This window comes from Opisthorchis viverrini, assembly GCF_000715545.1.
Source record: "Opisthorchis viverrini unplaced genomic scaffold opera_v5_113, whole genome shotgun sequence".
Taxonomy (NCBI): domain Eukaryota; kingdom Metazoa; phylum Platyhelminthes; class Trematoda; order Opisthorchiida; family Opisthorchiidae; genus Opisthorchis; species Opisthorchis viverrini.
The window spans coordinates 429,628-446,365 of record NW_008751767.1 but is presented as its reverse complement, the minus strand read 5'-3'; the positions used below and the strand labels follow the sequence as shown (position 1 = coordinate 446,365).

At 47.3% G+C, this 16,738-nt stretch overlaps 1 protein-coding gene across 1 annotated transcript in view; it reads right to left on the bottom strand.

Moving 5' to 3' along the window:
- T265_13839 (hypothetical protein) overlaps positions 1–16,738 on the bottom strand; it is a gene marked incomplete at both ends in the record, with an annotated part of 56,905 nt that overhangs the window by 26,239 nt on the left and 13,928 nt on the right. The window contains 2 exons of the mRNA XM_009170817.1: positions 9,063–9,190; positions 9,726–9,819. Of these exons, the coding sequence (XP_009169081.1) occupies positions 9,063–9,190; positions 9,726–9,819 (222 nt within the window). The remainder of the gene's footprint in view (positions 1–9,062; positions 9,191–9,725; positions 9,820–16,738) is intronic.

The window sequence follows — 16,738 nt, the reverse complement described above, 5'->3', positions numbered from 1 at the left end:
CTGACAATGCTGGATTTATGCACCAATTTATCAGCCCCCGCTCCCAATGCTACCTACCCCCCCCACACACACCCCCACAAAATCATCGGTGAACGAAACTGCGGCGGCTACAACCACTGTACGACAAGTACACGATTATTACAGCTGACAATGATGATGATGCCAAATGCCTCCGCCCAGAGCCCGAAATGTGTTCCGTGGTCGGAGGATATGTGGACCACGTGTCTTACGTGGTAAAAACGATGCTCTCACGCATGTTTCAAGGCGCAGTCAGTTTCAAATGCCTTGGCGGTCTTCTCTAGGTATACACGGCTATTGGCAATAAGATCCAAACCCTCGCTGTACTTTTTACTATTTACTAGGGTCTTGATGATCTATCGTTGTACACTAGTTAAGCATTAAAATGGACCACTGCGGTGTTGATCCTCATGATCGTGACAGTTATAGAATTCGGTCTTTACCAACACGAATTCCGGAGTGATGCAGAGGGTACGTCAGAGACGACAAACGGCAGTGCCGAGTAATCGTGATCGAAGAAAACTCCAAACCATCATAAACCGAAATGGGCAGCTTGTGGAGTGGCAGATTACGACGCGGGACAGGGCAATTTGCTTCAAGTGCTTCAAATCTGAACAACACCGCGTCCGACGACAGCTGACGGACTGTGTAGAACGATTTGTTTGCTATCGAATCCTTGTCTTTCAACACAGATATTTACAGAATCAACATATAGGCGAATGCAAGTTCCGTTAGTTTCGGAAGTGAGTATCTACGCATTGAAGACGATAGCTTTGAGGCATGTGCAACTGAGCCATTTCTATCAGCGTCATTAACCACTGAGTTCCGTGTTCCCCATTCAAGTAAACCGAAGTTGCCGACCAGACTCAGTTTACTGGTTCATGTTCTCATACCCCGTTGCCAGCCTTCGGTTGCTTTCTTTCAGCACAGCGCTGGGAGGAAAGAGCTCCGCAAGACAGACGGTCCCAACCAGCATAATCTATGAAGCGTGAGTAATTCACCTGTTCCTTCTCCCTAAAATTAGCTGATATACCTTATCAGACCCGGTCAATGCTTCGGAGACCCCGAAGGTCAAACACTGACAGGTTTCGTATATCCTCTGAGCATAGAGACCAAGTTGCTGACCCATAAAACAGTGTGGATCGCATTGCCGCAGGGTAGACTCTGCCCTTGACAGATGCTGGAGCCACTGTTTTCGATAGAGTATTAGAACAGGGAGCTTTTCGGATATCACAGACGGGGATTTTACGACAACCGCAGTACAGCGAGTTTGCCATAAACGCAAAGGAACGGAATGTGAATGGGACCGGGCAAGGGGATATGCCGGAAACCTCGTCAATGAGGAACTGTGTTGGGGGTGAGGATACGAGGAGCTGCCCCCATCAGAACTCTGTGAACGGCCGACTGCGTGCAGTCCGACTGACTGTATCCATAACAAAGAATCAGAACGTCTCAAAAGAAGCCAGGTCAATGGGGAGTTTTTCAACGCTCTGTGGAGATGAGGTTTTAACTGGCTAGGGGAGAGAAGGATCTCCGACGGCAGTGTCGTCGACGGCAGTCCACGATTACGGAAGATCACGCAATCGGTTTTACCCAAGGCACCGCGACCAACACTCATTCATATCACTCAAACGCGAACATGTTCACCTGTTCAGACGTGCGTTGGTAGAGTAGTGGTAGCACGCTCGCCTCGCACGTCAGGTGTCCGGAAATCAAACCCCGGCACTGCCATTGGATATGAACTGCTGATGAGCTCTAATAAAGGCGAAACTCCAATCCAGTGCTTCCACCCCGCCCCTCTGATGTGGACTCACCAGGATGATTGCGCGAGAACGATTGTTCAAACGAGAGTCCTGTGAGTATGTATTCAACAATCATCCGTGGTTCGAACCCAACCTCTGCCTCTCAAATTCCCCTGTCTAGGCTTGGGCAACCTGGCAGTATCCCAGCCCTCGTGTTTGCTTCGGGTGCATGGCAGCTAGGCACCGGAAGGGTGTTACAGCTGTACAACAGCTCATCCATAGGCGTCGTGTCTCCGGTGATGGTCTGCCTGACCATACCCTGATTTCTAAAGGAGACTGAAGAAGGAAAATAGACTGAGGTTCTCAAATGAGGGACATCCGTGAGACAATGCCAGATACACTACGGCAGTGTTTAGAGGAAGTACCAAGCACCACCTGGTCTTCGGGAAGTCAATAACATTATTATATCAACGTTGTTATTCTCCATTTTACTCTCCGAGTTGATCACCGTCTTCGATCTGGACTGCCGGCCACGGAAACTAGGGACACAGAGTTTCTGGTCGCAAATTTGAACCGTTGCGCAGTAACCCAGCACCTGATCAAGGATAGCTTATCTAGCTAGCCGTGGAACTTGAAATTGACTCATTCATGCGATCAGTACCAAATCGAGTTCGGTGCTCCACCACACTCGGTCATCTGTCAAGGAATTTCCGCTCTGGAATACCGAAACAAAACCTCGCGTGCAGGAAGCAAAAAACGAACTGAGGTATGGCGCTCAGTATAGTTACAGCACGAGAATAGTCGTTGAAGCGATTCGTCATGCCTGATGTCCTCGGATTCAACATTGTCTTCCAGAGTAGCCAACAAAGTGCCGTTGGACGCTGACAGGACTCAAAAGGTCAACAAACAAATGTACCAAGTCCCTTATCATTCCTAAAAAATCATGTATCATGTATCGGGTTCTTGACGAAACTTTGCTGTCTCTCCTAATTTTTGTCTCCAATCTATCCGTACGAGTGAAGTCTGCTCAAGTGGCTTGCATGCCTCGGCAGCAAATTTCCGGTGGGTTGAAAAAGTTTCGGTGCCAAGTAGATTTGTTTGTGTGGCTTACTTACCTACGAGGGGTGCAGCTGACCGAGAATAAACGTAAAGGCCAACACAACTAGATCGTTGTGTGTTTACGAGAACTGGTTGTTATTCAGATGTCAAGATGCGAAAAACTGCACCCAAGAGAGAAAAACAGAGGATAGACACCATCGTCACGTGATTGATGTCACACACCAATCTCCTGACGGATTGCGAGTTCTGACCAGATGGATGATCGACACGCGTTCTCCGTCATTCCGACTGACACGCTGGGGAGGCAGGTGAATGGCAAAGGCATGCGCAATGCCCTCTTGCTGTGAACTAGATTCCAAATGAAGCATGTGAGGCTTTAGGAAGTCCACTAGCTGCCCCTCCGCCGGGGCTTGAAGAACTGTGGCATATGATTGAGGTGGACAAACACCAAATTATCAGGACATGGAGAGGCGAACAGGAATTCAAACTCCTGTCTCTAAAATGCCAGATCGCAGATGAGAGACTTGTTCTGAATCCAGAACAACTAATATGTGTTAACGCGAATACCGATGTCTGATCAATGCTAATTTGATATTGTAATCAGATTCTAGTTAGCTGTGCTCGAGGAGGTGATACTTAGTGGCCAAAACGTTGGATTATTCTGTATGCTGGTCACTCAAACAAACAAACGTAATTTCAGAAGAAACGTTCAGCAGTAGCACCCTTTCGGTGCTTAGTTGCCACCCGAAGGGTGCACGAGGGCTGGGATACTGCTAGGTTGCCTAAGCCTAGACAGGGAAAGTCAAGAGGCGGAGGCCGGGGTCGAACCACGAACGTTCCGGTTATTAAATTCACGCACTGACCACTTGAGCCATCTCGCTCCAAAAGCGATTGGTGAAGATCCAGGAGTAAGCCTACTTGATGAGCTCCAACAAAGATGAAACCGGTACTAAGCTGTTCACCAATCAACGTTGCACACCACTCATAAGGTTGCTGAAAACTCTTTGACAGTCCACGACCGGTTTCGCCCTTCTAGGAGCTCATCAGGTAGGCGCTGTCCCCGCTGTTTCCGTCAACTTTACGTTCTGCTTGAACACAAATTGGACAGATTTCGACAAATACGCTTATGAATTTGGTTTTGACGGGGGACTCACCTGGAACCCAGCAGATCTCTCGTTTACGATGTCCTCAAGCCACATCTTGAATGTCTACCAACTGAAACATGAGGCGGCCTGGCGCAGGACGTTCAGTTGCTTAGGATCATGATAAACGAGGGATTCAGCTGGATTCTCTCGTCAAAACCAAATGCAGTGTATTTGTCGAAAAGTGTTATCAAACTTCTGAGCAGTGTCATATCAATCGATCTATACCAAAAACTATGCCTTACACGTTTCCGGAATGGCAAGTTCATGAAACTGAGTGTGGAACAGACCGCTCATCAAGGGTTCCCGAGAATGGATGATCACCTTTAATATGCAACACGTTGAAATACCACTCATCCGATTAGATTTTTACCGAAAAATGGAAAGATAGGATCTAGAAATCGGTCACGAGCTGTCCACTTCTATGGTCAAACGACGTTCAATCACGTGGAATTGGCATCCCAACTCACCCATTGGACAAGAGTTTTCAATAACCTTATGATTAGTATGCGCCGTCAAGGAAAATATACTTCGAATATCGTACCAACTGAAACCTGAAATGGGCCTTTGTGCAGCACATTCAGTTGAAGGAGAACAGCAAGAACGAGCAAGCATCTTGAATCTTTAGCTAAGGACGATGTGATATAGAAATGAATGTATTTCGTTATACACGCTACTTATTTTGGCGTTCCTAGTAGCACAGACGATTGGCGATAACGACAGACCAGTGCTATCTGGTGGCTGGCTTGCCCATACCAGGAACACAACCCATCAATGGGTCGTTGGCATTCGGGCACCATTAGTTGAACTTCCCAAATACCACATGGGTCGAATGCGCGTCGGGTCGCACGGCGACTTGGTTGACGTCCCACACCCAGTGAACACGCGATACAGTGTTCTGGTGGTTTTGTGCACACTAAATCCGATTCGTGTGAAAAAACGCAACCAAAAAATCGGATAGAATAGAAGCAGCGAAGACTAACTCTCCGCACACAACTATAGACAGGTGAGACACACTAGGATGGATGACCTGCTGAAACAGGTAGAAACGATTCTTTCATGCACATCAAGTTGAAACCATATAGCGCTGGTTGGAGAGAGAGATTGAGCAAGTGATCTTTCAGGTGTATCGATGGCATCCGATGCAGCGTGCGGAAGTCTACCTTCAGTTTCCTTCTATCGCAATGAAATTGGAGCTGGTGGAAGTCCTTTGTCCATTGCGGGAACTCAGAAAACGTCGCATGGTATGTGGATACATTGGGAAAGGCAATTGGATGCAGTCTCGACTGTTTAAGTGACCAACACCCTAACTAAGACAGGATGACTGGGTGTACTTGCGATTAGATTTTGCAGAACTCTCAACCGCGCCTCATAGCTCGATACTCCTCACACCTGTAACACCGAAGAGCGCGTTTTCTGCTGTCTCAAGCATTCCACGGAGGCTTTACACCTGGATTGTGTTGGAGCCAGGTCTACACGCGAAAAATTCCTCTCCGCCGAAGAAACGATACCAAAAAGAACGAGTTGTTCGGCGTTTATGGGAGGGGGGAGGTTACACTAACCCTGGTTGATGGCGAACGTCGTTATGGTCTTTTCTGGGGAGTTCGTATGTTGCAGTGTAGTAACGGTATTTTTCTCAGCTTAGTTCTCGGTTTGAGCCTCCCAAGCTAGCGTTCACGTTCAAACAACCATCAAAGGTGCACGATGTATTTTGACGCCCAAAACGAAGTCAGGAACACTTGTATAGCGCTTCACATATACTGGGTCATGATTGGCTGTCGAGTCCCGACTTCCGACCAATGAGATTTCGTCTTGATGCCGGACCGGCAAGCGTCCCGAATTCTTGGCCGGTCTTGTGTGGGATGGACTTCTCGGTCGTAGCAGTACCTGAGTGCGAGCGGTAAAACGGGATCCGTGTGAAATTTCTCCGAACACGCAGAATAGAAGGAACGATTCAGCATTCATTCTTCTCATGAAAACGAAAGAAATGTCCTCATGTACAGTTGGAGATGTTCAAACGAATACAATCCAACCCCGTCACACCTGGAACATGGAGACGAATCCTTCATACGGATTTTCGCCGCAGAATGTCCGTTTTCTCTGATATCGTACCTCCTAAACTTCACACGGATCACTGCCCCGCATTCAGCCGGTTGTTTGGTTAAATGTGACCCTCACTAAACGTTTGTCCAGATTGTTTCTGAGCCGAAGACACTGTCCACCACGAATCAATAACAGAAGTTCAAGAGAAAATTGTTCAACAACCTGTGTAACTTGGACAACTAGGTTGCAATGCAAGTTGTTGATTCCCGCGTGTTATAAATTCAGCGTGTTCTACTTCTCCGCCTCCCACACGACCAGTCACATCTTCCATTTTTCATGCTTTTTCGAAGGTTGTCCGTTGGAACTTTGACGATGAGTTAGTGAGAAGCTGGCCCTCCAGGTTGGGGGTTGGAACATGTGGCGCATGATTCCGTAGAAATGGTAATTCATTTGCATTTCCCGCCAAACACCGCTGCCTTGCGGTTTGGCTTTTGAGCCAAAGGCTTTGGTTGAGGACCCTAATCATCCTTCTGTCTAGGTGTGGGTGCCCTGACAGTATCCCAGCCCTCGTACAACCATGACAATCAGGACTAACAATACTCTCATTGCAGTACGGCAGTGAAGCATCGGTGTTGAACACTGATGTCATGCTGTCGACGATGGTGATGAGTGAGAAGCTCCCGGGAATATTTGCACGGCGCTATAATGAGAGGGGTGCGGTGTGTGATTCCGGTCCTTCGCTGATAAATAAGTCACCGCCGCCGCTGGTGCCGACCGATACGCCGTTCAGCTAAGGCCGACTGATGACTTGCAGCAGGGGCCCCCCCGCAACGATTCAGCATTCATTCTTCTCATGAAAACGAAAGAAATGTCCTCATGTACAGTTGGAGATGTTCAAACGAATACAATCCAACCCCGTCACACCTGGAACATGGAGACGAATCCTTCATACGGATTTTCGCCGCAGAATGTCCGTTTTCTCTGATATCGTACCTCCTAAACTTCACACGGATCACTGCCCCGCATTCAGCCGGTTGTTTGGTTAAATGTGACCCTCACTAAACGTTTGTCCAGATCGTTTCTGAGCCGAAGACACTGTCCACCACGAATCAATAACAGAAGTTCAAGAGAAAATTGTTCAACAACCTGTGTAACTTGGACAACTAGGTTGCAATGCAAGTTGTTGATTCCCGCGTGTTATAAATTCAGCGTGTTCTACTTCTCCGCCTCCCACACGACCAGTCACATCTTCCATTTTTCATGCTTTTTTCAAAGGTTGTCCGTTGGAACTTTGACGATGAGTTAGTGAGAAGCTGGCCCTCCAGGTTGGGGGTTGGAACATGTGGCGCATGATTCCGTAGAAATGGTAATTCATTTGCATTTCCCGCCAAACACCGCTGCCTTGCGGTTTGGCTTTTGAGCCAAAGGCTTTGGTTGAGGACCCTAATCATCCTTCTGTCTAGGTGTGGGCGCCCTGACAGTATCCCAGCCCTCGTACAACCATGACAATCAGGACTAACAATACTCTCATTGCAGTACGGCAGTGAAGCATCGGTGTTGAACACTGATGTCATGCTGTCGACGATGGTGATGAGTGAGAAGCTCCCGGGAATATTTGCACGGCGCTATAATGAGAGGGGTGCGGTGTGTGATTCCGGTCCTTCGCTGATAAATAAGTCACCGCCGCCGCTGGTGCCGACCGATACGCCGTTCAGCTAAGGCCGACTGATGACTTGCAGCAGGGGCCCCGCCGATCGTCTTCCTTCGGGTCAATATCGGTGCTGATGGCTTTTGTACAACACCACATTCGCTTGCGCATACGCCGTTCGTGGCTCTCCAACCAGAAGAAGGCATCCAGTAGTTTGACCACTGCTCACCGGCACAAACCCGACTTGCATGCATATAAGCCCGGCTGTGACGATATTGTTCTGCTATTGGGTGTCGGCTTTTATGAATGAGTCACACTTCGATGAGCAGGCGTGGAGATGAGTCTTTCAAAAGTTCATACGGGGTGGTGAGTAGCTAAATTCATCTAATTTCGGAAAAAAATCACCTACAAGGTGAGACGCATACACAACCAAGGTCAGTTGAGATAGGAGGCTGAGGAGAGTGAAAAGACGGGATACACGTTCTCTGACGTACGCCGAATTCGCTCTGTTTAGCTCTTTGCATTTCCAGTTTATACAAGCGTTTAGAAAGTTTCTCTACGTACACTGCAGAATCCCAAGGAAATGCTTCTTTTCGAACGCATCGTTCTACACCTATGATTTCCGTCAAACCGGAAAGGGCGTTAACTCTACCACCGATGCCGTCACTGTGAAACAAGCGACTGTCTGTCGCCAGATTAGGAAGTATATCTTTTAATCCAGTAAGCCCGCCAAGAAGAGGGCTCCACGAGAAAAGAAGCTCTTTGTTCACTCATGTGGGGTGACCGCTCTGCAGGGGGGGTGCGCTGTTGTGCTCCATCCCTGGAAAGCAGCCTCTTTTTCAGAGAGTCCATTTTGACAGGACCATCGAAATGTAGTGCAGGAGTCTCCAGAAAGACTGAGAAAATAAAACGGTACTTCAGACTTGGGAAGACATTTATCCATTCTGAGCCATATTTTCGGAAGTCTTATTCATAAGGAATGCTCCGTCAGAAGGGTAAAGAGCTGTGACATGCGTGTCAGTTTGGAAAAGGGAGAGGATACGAAAAAGTCGGTCGAGCAAACCTGAATACCCCTAGCAAACATCTCAGCTACAAGTTCCAGTTCACCAATGCGAATCGCAAAGTGCAGCAAGCCCCTTGAGAGACGACTGGTACACCAAGTACCTATCCGTCCAACCGATCTCGAGTTAGCCTGGTGGTCAAGGCATGAATTTGCTTATCGGAAGGTCCGCGGTTCAAATCCAACCACGGCTTCTCGACTGCCAGTGTCTAGGCTTAGACAACCTGGCGGTAACTCGGTTCTCGTGCCTCCTTCGGGTGGTATGGCAGCCAGGGACCAAAGAGATTTTACTGCTGAAAGATTACTCATTCATTTATTATCATTTAATTACCATTATCCGTTCAACTTACCTCCACACATGTTCGACCAAGCGCCGCATCGCTAGTATATCCTCCACAACGTAGTAGTCTTCTTCGAGGAAAATCACGTGACCAGTAAAATGTTTTATGGCAACCAAATCCTTGAAAACAAACTGAAACTGAAATGATAAAAAAACAAAAGGGAAGCAGTACTGAAAACGTTGCCAGTACAAATGTTTATTTTGGAGCATCTAGGTGAGAAACACAGTGTTGCCGCTCAACAACGGCCACTATTAGAGTTGGGTGAGTCGTCGTTCGTTTTTGAGAAGTAAAAAATGAAACATTCACCTCTCAAGGACTTTAGTCCAACAGGGGAAACCTTCGAGGACCGCTAGTGGCCGCTGAGTTTTGCTATGAGCTGGAAAAAACATGCACATCACTGCACCTAAGGCCACCAGTATTCTCCCAAGTGGTTCAACAGACGTTCGTGAAACCGAAGGTCTTCATCAATCTTGTAAGTGCTCTTTCTGTTTCGTCCAGACGACGTCCACTCAGGTGGCAGACAAAGATATTGAGTATTTTGGAAGGAACCAGAACAACTTTCGGGAGTTTGGATAAAACCGATTCATTGTTATTCAGTAGGCTTGTAAGTAGTAAGTTTGAAGGAAAAAACTTAGTTTTGTTGCACGAGAACACACAGAACAAAACACTCACTTTCCACAACCAGTGATGTTTTATTTGAGTAAGATTCCCATCGCGTGTGTGACCGTAAATGTCCCGCCCAGGTTTATTGTTGCCGCATGCGACTCTGAAACGAAGTGGATAGATTGAAAGGCTGGGTTTTGATGAGCTAAAATATGCGAGGAAGTGAAAGGTGAACAACAACTGCCCATTTGAATGCCAAAATCAAATGAGAAGAACGTGATCGTGATGCATGCATCGACCGGGAAGGCCAGGTAGCTAGATTTTGATTTCCCTCCAAGTAACCGATGTGTACGTGGGTGATAGATTCCTGCTCTTCCCTCTGTCCAGATTGGTGACTCCACGCGATAGAAGATCCTTTTTGACGGTCCACGGAGTTGGATGGGAAGCGTTCGCAATAACTGATCATGACGCATGTTAGTCGGCGGCGAATGGACCAGATAAACGTGCGCGTTCTGGCCAGAATGGTTCGGATTCAAAATCTGGCCTAGTACTTTTCATCCCGTCAACTCTGGCGCGACGCTAACATGTGCGTAGCATTTAGAGCCCCTTTTTAAGGAGCTGTTCGAAATGGTTTCAGTGAGGCTTTCATCGCGTTCCATTCTCATCAAAGACAAGACGACACGAACAAGGCATCTTTGATAGAATAGACGTAACGCACTACTGATAGGCCTACTAAAAACTCTCCGACGGTCCACGACCAGTCTCCCCTTCTTGGGGCTCACCAGGTGGGCGCAGTCTCCGGGTTTCCGTCAAACTTATGTTCTACTTGAATCCAAATTGCATGTAATTAGCGAAATACACTCATTTGCAAACAGATTTCGTTTTTCTGGAGACTTACCTGGAACCTACCTGAATGATGTTTTTAAAAAAATGAATGTACTACACCAGATCGCCTCATGTCGAGGTATCTCGGTACATGTATAGACGTAATACACTACTCATAAGGTCGCTGAAAACTCTATTGACAGCCTACGACCGGTTCCCCCTTGCTTGGAGCTCATCAGTTGGGCAGAGTTCCTGAGTCTCCGTCTAGTTGAGACCAAATTGCACGAAACACACTCATTTGCACAATCATTCGCGCACATTCGTCCTTTAGAGACGGGCTCTCTCGCCACTGCTACCTAATTGCTTCTGGTATGAGTCTTGAACAGGTCTCAAATCTTCCTTTAGGAAACGCGACAAGCTTCACTAGGGAATAGACTCATTCCAGGTATTTCAGCTCAGTCACACTAATCGATCACATCATGAGTACGAGATATTTTGTTTGAGAAATCGGATGACAGACAGCCGACCCTGACCGCCGGCCTTAACATGGAATGTTGGGTTACCGAGTGAAACAATGGCACAACTCAGTTAGAACAGTTATATCTGCCAGCTAGTAGGCGCGAACCACTGTCCTGCTCGAGAAAGGCGGGCGAATTTAATAAGTGACTTATGAGTAGTATAATTTTGAACGCAACAGAACCAAAATCCATGAAGCGCGACTGTTGAGCGGAACTACGTTTATAAGTTTTTACTGAAATGAATCTGAGGAGGACTCGTGTTCCCTTCTTGTAAAATTCAACACAGGTTTAAGAGGATTCACCGAAAATAGTATCTTCTACAGGGGATGGTCCCTCCATGGTGGGAGTGAAAAACTCTACTACTGAATGTACCCTCTATAGTAGTATAGTGAAACACTGGAAATGGAGATGTGGTAATCTGGTGGCCCTCTTTTGAAACCTCCACCAAACAAAGTCTGGCCCTCTTCAAGACCAGAGGCTGTTAGAGCTGAGGGGGGCACCACAGCTCTGCTAACGTCACCCGCGTTTGTGTGCGAGCACGTGGAAGGCCCACCTGGAAATTCTACTTTTACCATCTTCATTGTTGCCGCACTTGTCCATCATGAGTATATCGTGACGAGATAGAGCTACCGAAACAGAGCTCGCCTATACTGGCTTACAGTACAGCCCATGGACTGTATCCCTCTCTAACACACGTAGGTCTACAACACGTTTGAGGCTGAGAAGGACCAGGGACGTGAGCGCCCTAATGCTAATAGAGGTTCTCCGGATAGGAGAATTAAAAGGTTGAACCCATGACCTCAGTGTTGACAGTTCCACATGTTCATTGACCGGCTCGCACAACTGACAGCTTTGAGCTGGGCGTAAAACTCGTGATTTTCAACTCCAAGACATACGTGGACCCATGATAGCATAATCTATTTATTCGAACCTAAGAGTCCTCACCAACATTATGGGGACTACCTCCCAGGAAAGTCCTATTTGCGTCCCAAGGGGGTGGCGGAATCTACGGAAAACTACGGCATTTGGAAAGAGAATGCGATAATTGTAGAACCAAACACTTGTCTCCACTGAAAGGCATCGTAATCAGAATTTTCTGTCGGGTAAATCAATGCTCTTAATAACCAGTAATTGTGGAATCATTACAAAGTTGACATTCTGAATTTTAGCTCCAGACTTTTCGCGCCATTTCCTGTAGTCTTTTCAAAAGACCGCGTTTCTTTCCTGCTGGCAAGTCGCACACTAACGCCTATGTCGTTCTTCAGAATGCGATATTGTAGAACCAAACACTTGTCTCCACTGAAAAGCATCGTAATCAGAATTTTCTGTCGGGTAAATCAATGCTCTTAATAACCACTAATTGTGGAATCACTACAAAGTTGACCTTCTAAAATTTGGTTTCTGACTTTCCGCGCCATTTCCTGTAATCTTGCCAAAAGACCGCGTTTCTTTCCTGCTGGCTAGTCGCACACTAACGCCTATGTTGTTCTTCAAAGTCGACCAAAATACATGCACATTTGATGTTGCTCTGGCTGTACATTGCCTTTGGGTGGGGCGGCAAAAGCTCTTTTTTGATGGTTAGCTCTTCCTCTATGCTATTGGTCACGTCGTAGCAGGCGATCTGTGAGCCGCGTATGGCGGTTGATCGTACTCGTTCATACGTAACACTTTTGCAGTAAAGTCCCATGAATTCGTTATACTGGTCACCGGCACATCCGTACGTGTGGTACCTGACAACCGAGGCTGATTGAAAATGTGCACTGTTGGGAGGGAATGAGGGAGAAGGCCGGTGAGCAAAGAGCTGCAAGGGCAAGTGATACATCCCGGTTGTCCAGGCCAAAGAAGGAGGTTTGGTTGAGGTACCTCACCTTGAGCCTTTGACTCAAAAGTCTGACCCTTAGGACAGTGGGAGAATGTAGGGTCGGGGACTCCGACCGGAGCCAATCACTCAATAGTCTGACCTACTTGGCTGTAGGGGGCCGGCCCGATCCAACGGCGCATGGAGTACAGTACTACTGTCTCATTCCTGATGCGGCTGCGCACAGCAGGTGTCTTTTGAACAGCACCGGCTTCCTTGGTTTTAAAAGTATTTCGACCGTATTGGATAATGCGGTGGCGGTCACGGTCAACCGTTGGGCGATCGGAGTGTGCGGTTTTAGGGGCCGACCCTTTCTAACCCGTCCTTCCTCGGGGGAAGGCAGCATCGCTGCTTCCATAAATATGGACATGTTGGTCGCCTGAGGGAAACACCTTACTGCCTTCACGCTCCTATCGCAAAAGACAGTATGGCTTTACCTGCAGATCGCCAGATGATTACTCGCCATTCTTCGTCGGGTTGCTTCCCGTTGGCCTTCTTGGCATGGTCGAGTCTTTAGGAACTGAGTTCCAGCAAGTATAGCCTGTAGAACCACTACAGCACAGAAGCTCGACCACCACGAATGTGCTTAGTCCACAAAATTGTTTCACCTGTCTGGAAAATCACTCGCGCTCACATGGTTGCTGTGAGCGCAGATCCAAAAACAATCGATAGTGAGTGATTGCAATGCACCCTGAAATTATTCATACAAAATGGCTTGCTCGCCGCAGCAGATATGCAAATTGCTTGGAAAGTGACAGAGAGCGGGAAAGCGTTTTTTGATCAATGAAAGGAAGTGGTACCCGGGGGGAAAACTACGTAGCGTTATTAATGAGGATAACTAGGTATGTGGGGAGAATCAATGAAACGACTGAAAGATAATTTGTCCCTCTTTGTTCCCTTTTGTCTCATCCTGTTTGACAGAGTTTACCGTGCAGCCGTTTTATGCTTTTTGTGAACCATCAAAGGCGCAGATCACATAAACTCCCGGAAGGAGGCCAGTTTTGTTTAATTTCAGCTGAGCGGTTATTGATAAGCAGTGTGAATAACTCCCGTTACGACAGGAAATAGCACAAACACGGTAAGCAGAAGATAACTGCGCGGTGAGTTGTGTGAATAGCGACTCAAATTTATAGTGCATATGGTCGCGACGAGTGGCGAGAGACCCGGACAGTTCATATTGATTTGTACAGGGTAGAAAGAAAACCTCCGCCTGCGGGGGGGGGGCGAGAGCGATAAGCCAGCTGGGACACAGATTTGTGCATGCACCGGAATCGAGTGACGCGCGAAATCACAAGCCAAAATTTACCAACAAAATGAGGAAAGGTGTACTGTGGTTGCCGTGTGCTGAGTTTTGTGTATGTACTCAAAGTTGGCATAGTGCGGTCCCCGAGTGACCGTCCGAACTAAGTCACGTCGCATAGCACACATGCAAAGGGAAAAACAATCGAGCCAGGTTTCGAAACGCCTCTTCCAGACCAGAACCCTCAAGAATCTGAGACGGAGACGGTCTGGAAGTAGATATCACCAAGGTGAATTGTTTTCACTGACGGATATGTGGGCTCCGCATAGAACCCTGCACCCGGTAGCGGGCTGAACGACCTGCTCACAGGGAGTTAGTGGAGCGCACCCCAAAAACCCGCGATGCGAATGAGCCCCGCTGTTTTCTGATGGAGTTTTGCTGTCCATTGTCACTGGAGCGCACACGAAAGAACCGCAGACCGACCGACGATTGTCCTCTTGTGAGGCGCCTTCTTCATCGTTAGTTATCGGAGCGCACCCCGAATATCATCCTGTGTCCATTTAAGGCCTGAAAAACATGAGAAACGTCGGTTTAGCCTAATGTATGTGTCTGATAAATTGCAGTTTCCGACGCAAGTTCCCATCCTCTCGTTAGTTAAGCGCACCCCGAATATCATCCTGTGTCCATTTAAGGCCTGAAAAACATGAGAAACGTCGGTTTAGCCTAATGTATGTGTCTGATAAATTGCAGTTTCCGACGCAAGTTCCCATCCTCCTCGTCCAGTTGAGCAAATATCTCCCACAATTCGGCCAGCACCGTCGAAGTCTTTGGATCGTAGTAGTCGGAAACGCCAGGAGCCAGGAAGGGATCATACCGAAACGCGTCCATGGTAACGGTGACACGGTGTCATGTAGATTGGGTTGTCAATCCATTCTCACGAACAAAACTGAGTACTGTAGAAAAGGTGGCGTATTCTGGGAAGCCCAATCTAGTGATGCACGAAATCATAAGCCAACAATTACGAAGTCTTGAAATTTATCAACAAGATGCGCAGAGGTAGTACGATTACCGTGTGCTGACGTACTCACTTGCGAAACGAACCAATACGTGGAATTACGCACCAAATTCTTCGTTTTCATATTCGGGATTGTCCGTGTCTGGAGGTTGCCGCAAGTAGGTGACATTTTTGACGAGTGGATGTCAACAAACCGTCATGTGAAACGCTTCGTATGTTGATGTATTCCATGAACATCGATCCCTCCTATTTTTATCTCCTTCACAAGACTGGCGGTGGTTTACGTGACCGGGCTCATGGCTGCTGAATTTTCTATAAATGGAGGGCGTTCATTTTTTTAGGAGACAGCTTTCTAGCTATGATTGGGAAAAACTCTTTGGTAAGAACTGGTGAACGTCGTTTTTACGAACGTTTTGTTGCGAATATTTTAGTTCTTGTCAGTTTATCTCATTTCAACATCACTCGCTCCAACTGTTCTGGATCTCACGAGCAAGAATCCACCGGGGAGTTATTTACCTTCGAAAAAGTCTGTATTGCCACGTGACTTGATTATAAGATGAAGCCTTCGTGGAGCAGTATCCTAAAACAAGTGCCTCTCGAACCTTTAGAATAACACGCGAGAAATTTACCGCGCTTCAGCGTAACACACACGAGGCGAAATTTACCGTGCTTGAGTTAAACACAACACGAGGCGAGACCAAGATAGGCAGCGACCTGACGCAGTACTCAGTGCACCAGACGTGCCCCAGAAAGAGAGTCTCAAAAAGCTATCTGTTCAACAGAAATACATCCAGGAGAGTGAGTGTCCCCCACCCGATCATTAGCTAGATTAGCGACGCATGAGGAAATCCAACGAGATCCTGTCCCTCTAATGGAATACTCAGAAGGATTTTCCAAAAGAATGTGAGATCGACTGTCTGTTTTCCTTTGGAACATTGCAGAGAGAGCACTTCCAAGGGATCACAACACTTGGAGTCGTCCGGACTCTCAAATACTTCCAGCCCAAGCCGTAGAAAACAGACAGTACCTCAGTTATGGTTATCAAACCAAAGATCTCAACGTAAAGGGAGACAGTGGAAAACTAAAGGTCTTGTTCGATGCCTTGGGTGAAAACTGTTTTTTACGCCTTACATGTTCCTTAGCGTTTTACAACGACGTATACGGTGCAAATTTCGTGAGTGTTGAAACGGTCCCTGAAAGAGGGGAATAACTGAAACACCATCAGCAAAATGCTGCACTGATTAGCAAAGCGACAAAACCGTTTCGCTTGCTTGACCTGGAAATCAGAACACTAGAGAGTATCCAATGACGTTCATAAATCGTCCATAATGACGAGCGCGCCAAAATTTATTACTTTGCCGCAAGATACACGTCGCTGTGACCTCAGAGAATTGCTGTGTCAGTACAGACACCTCCCGGACTGTGATAATAAAATTAGATTTCATGTTTGACCGTACCGCCATCGATCCGGAAGACATTAGCTAGTCCAACTAGAAGTGGTATAAGTAAGTTCCACCAAACAGGTGACTTTCGCGTGAACCCGACTCATTATCCCGTCTGGTGTAAGCATTTCTCAATCTGGTCGATTTTCGGACGAACGAACTTCGCCGTGTTTGGTCACATAAT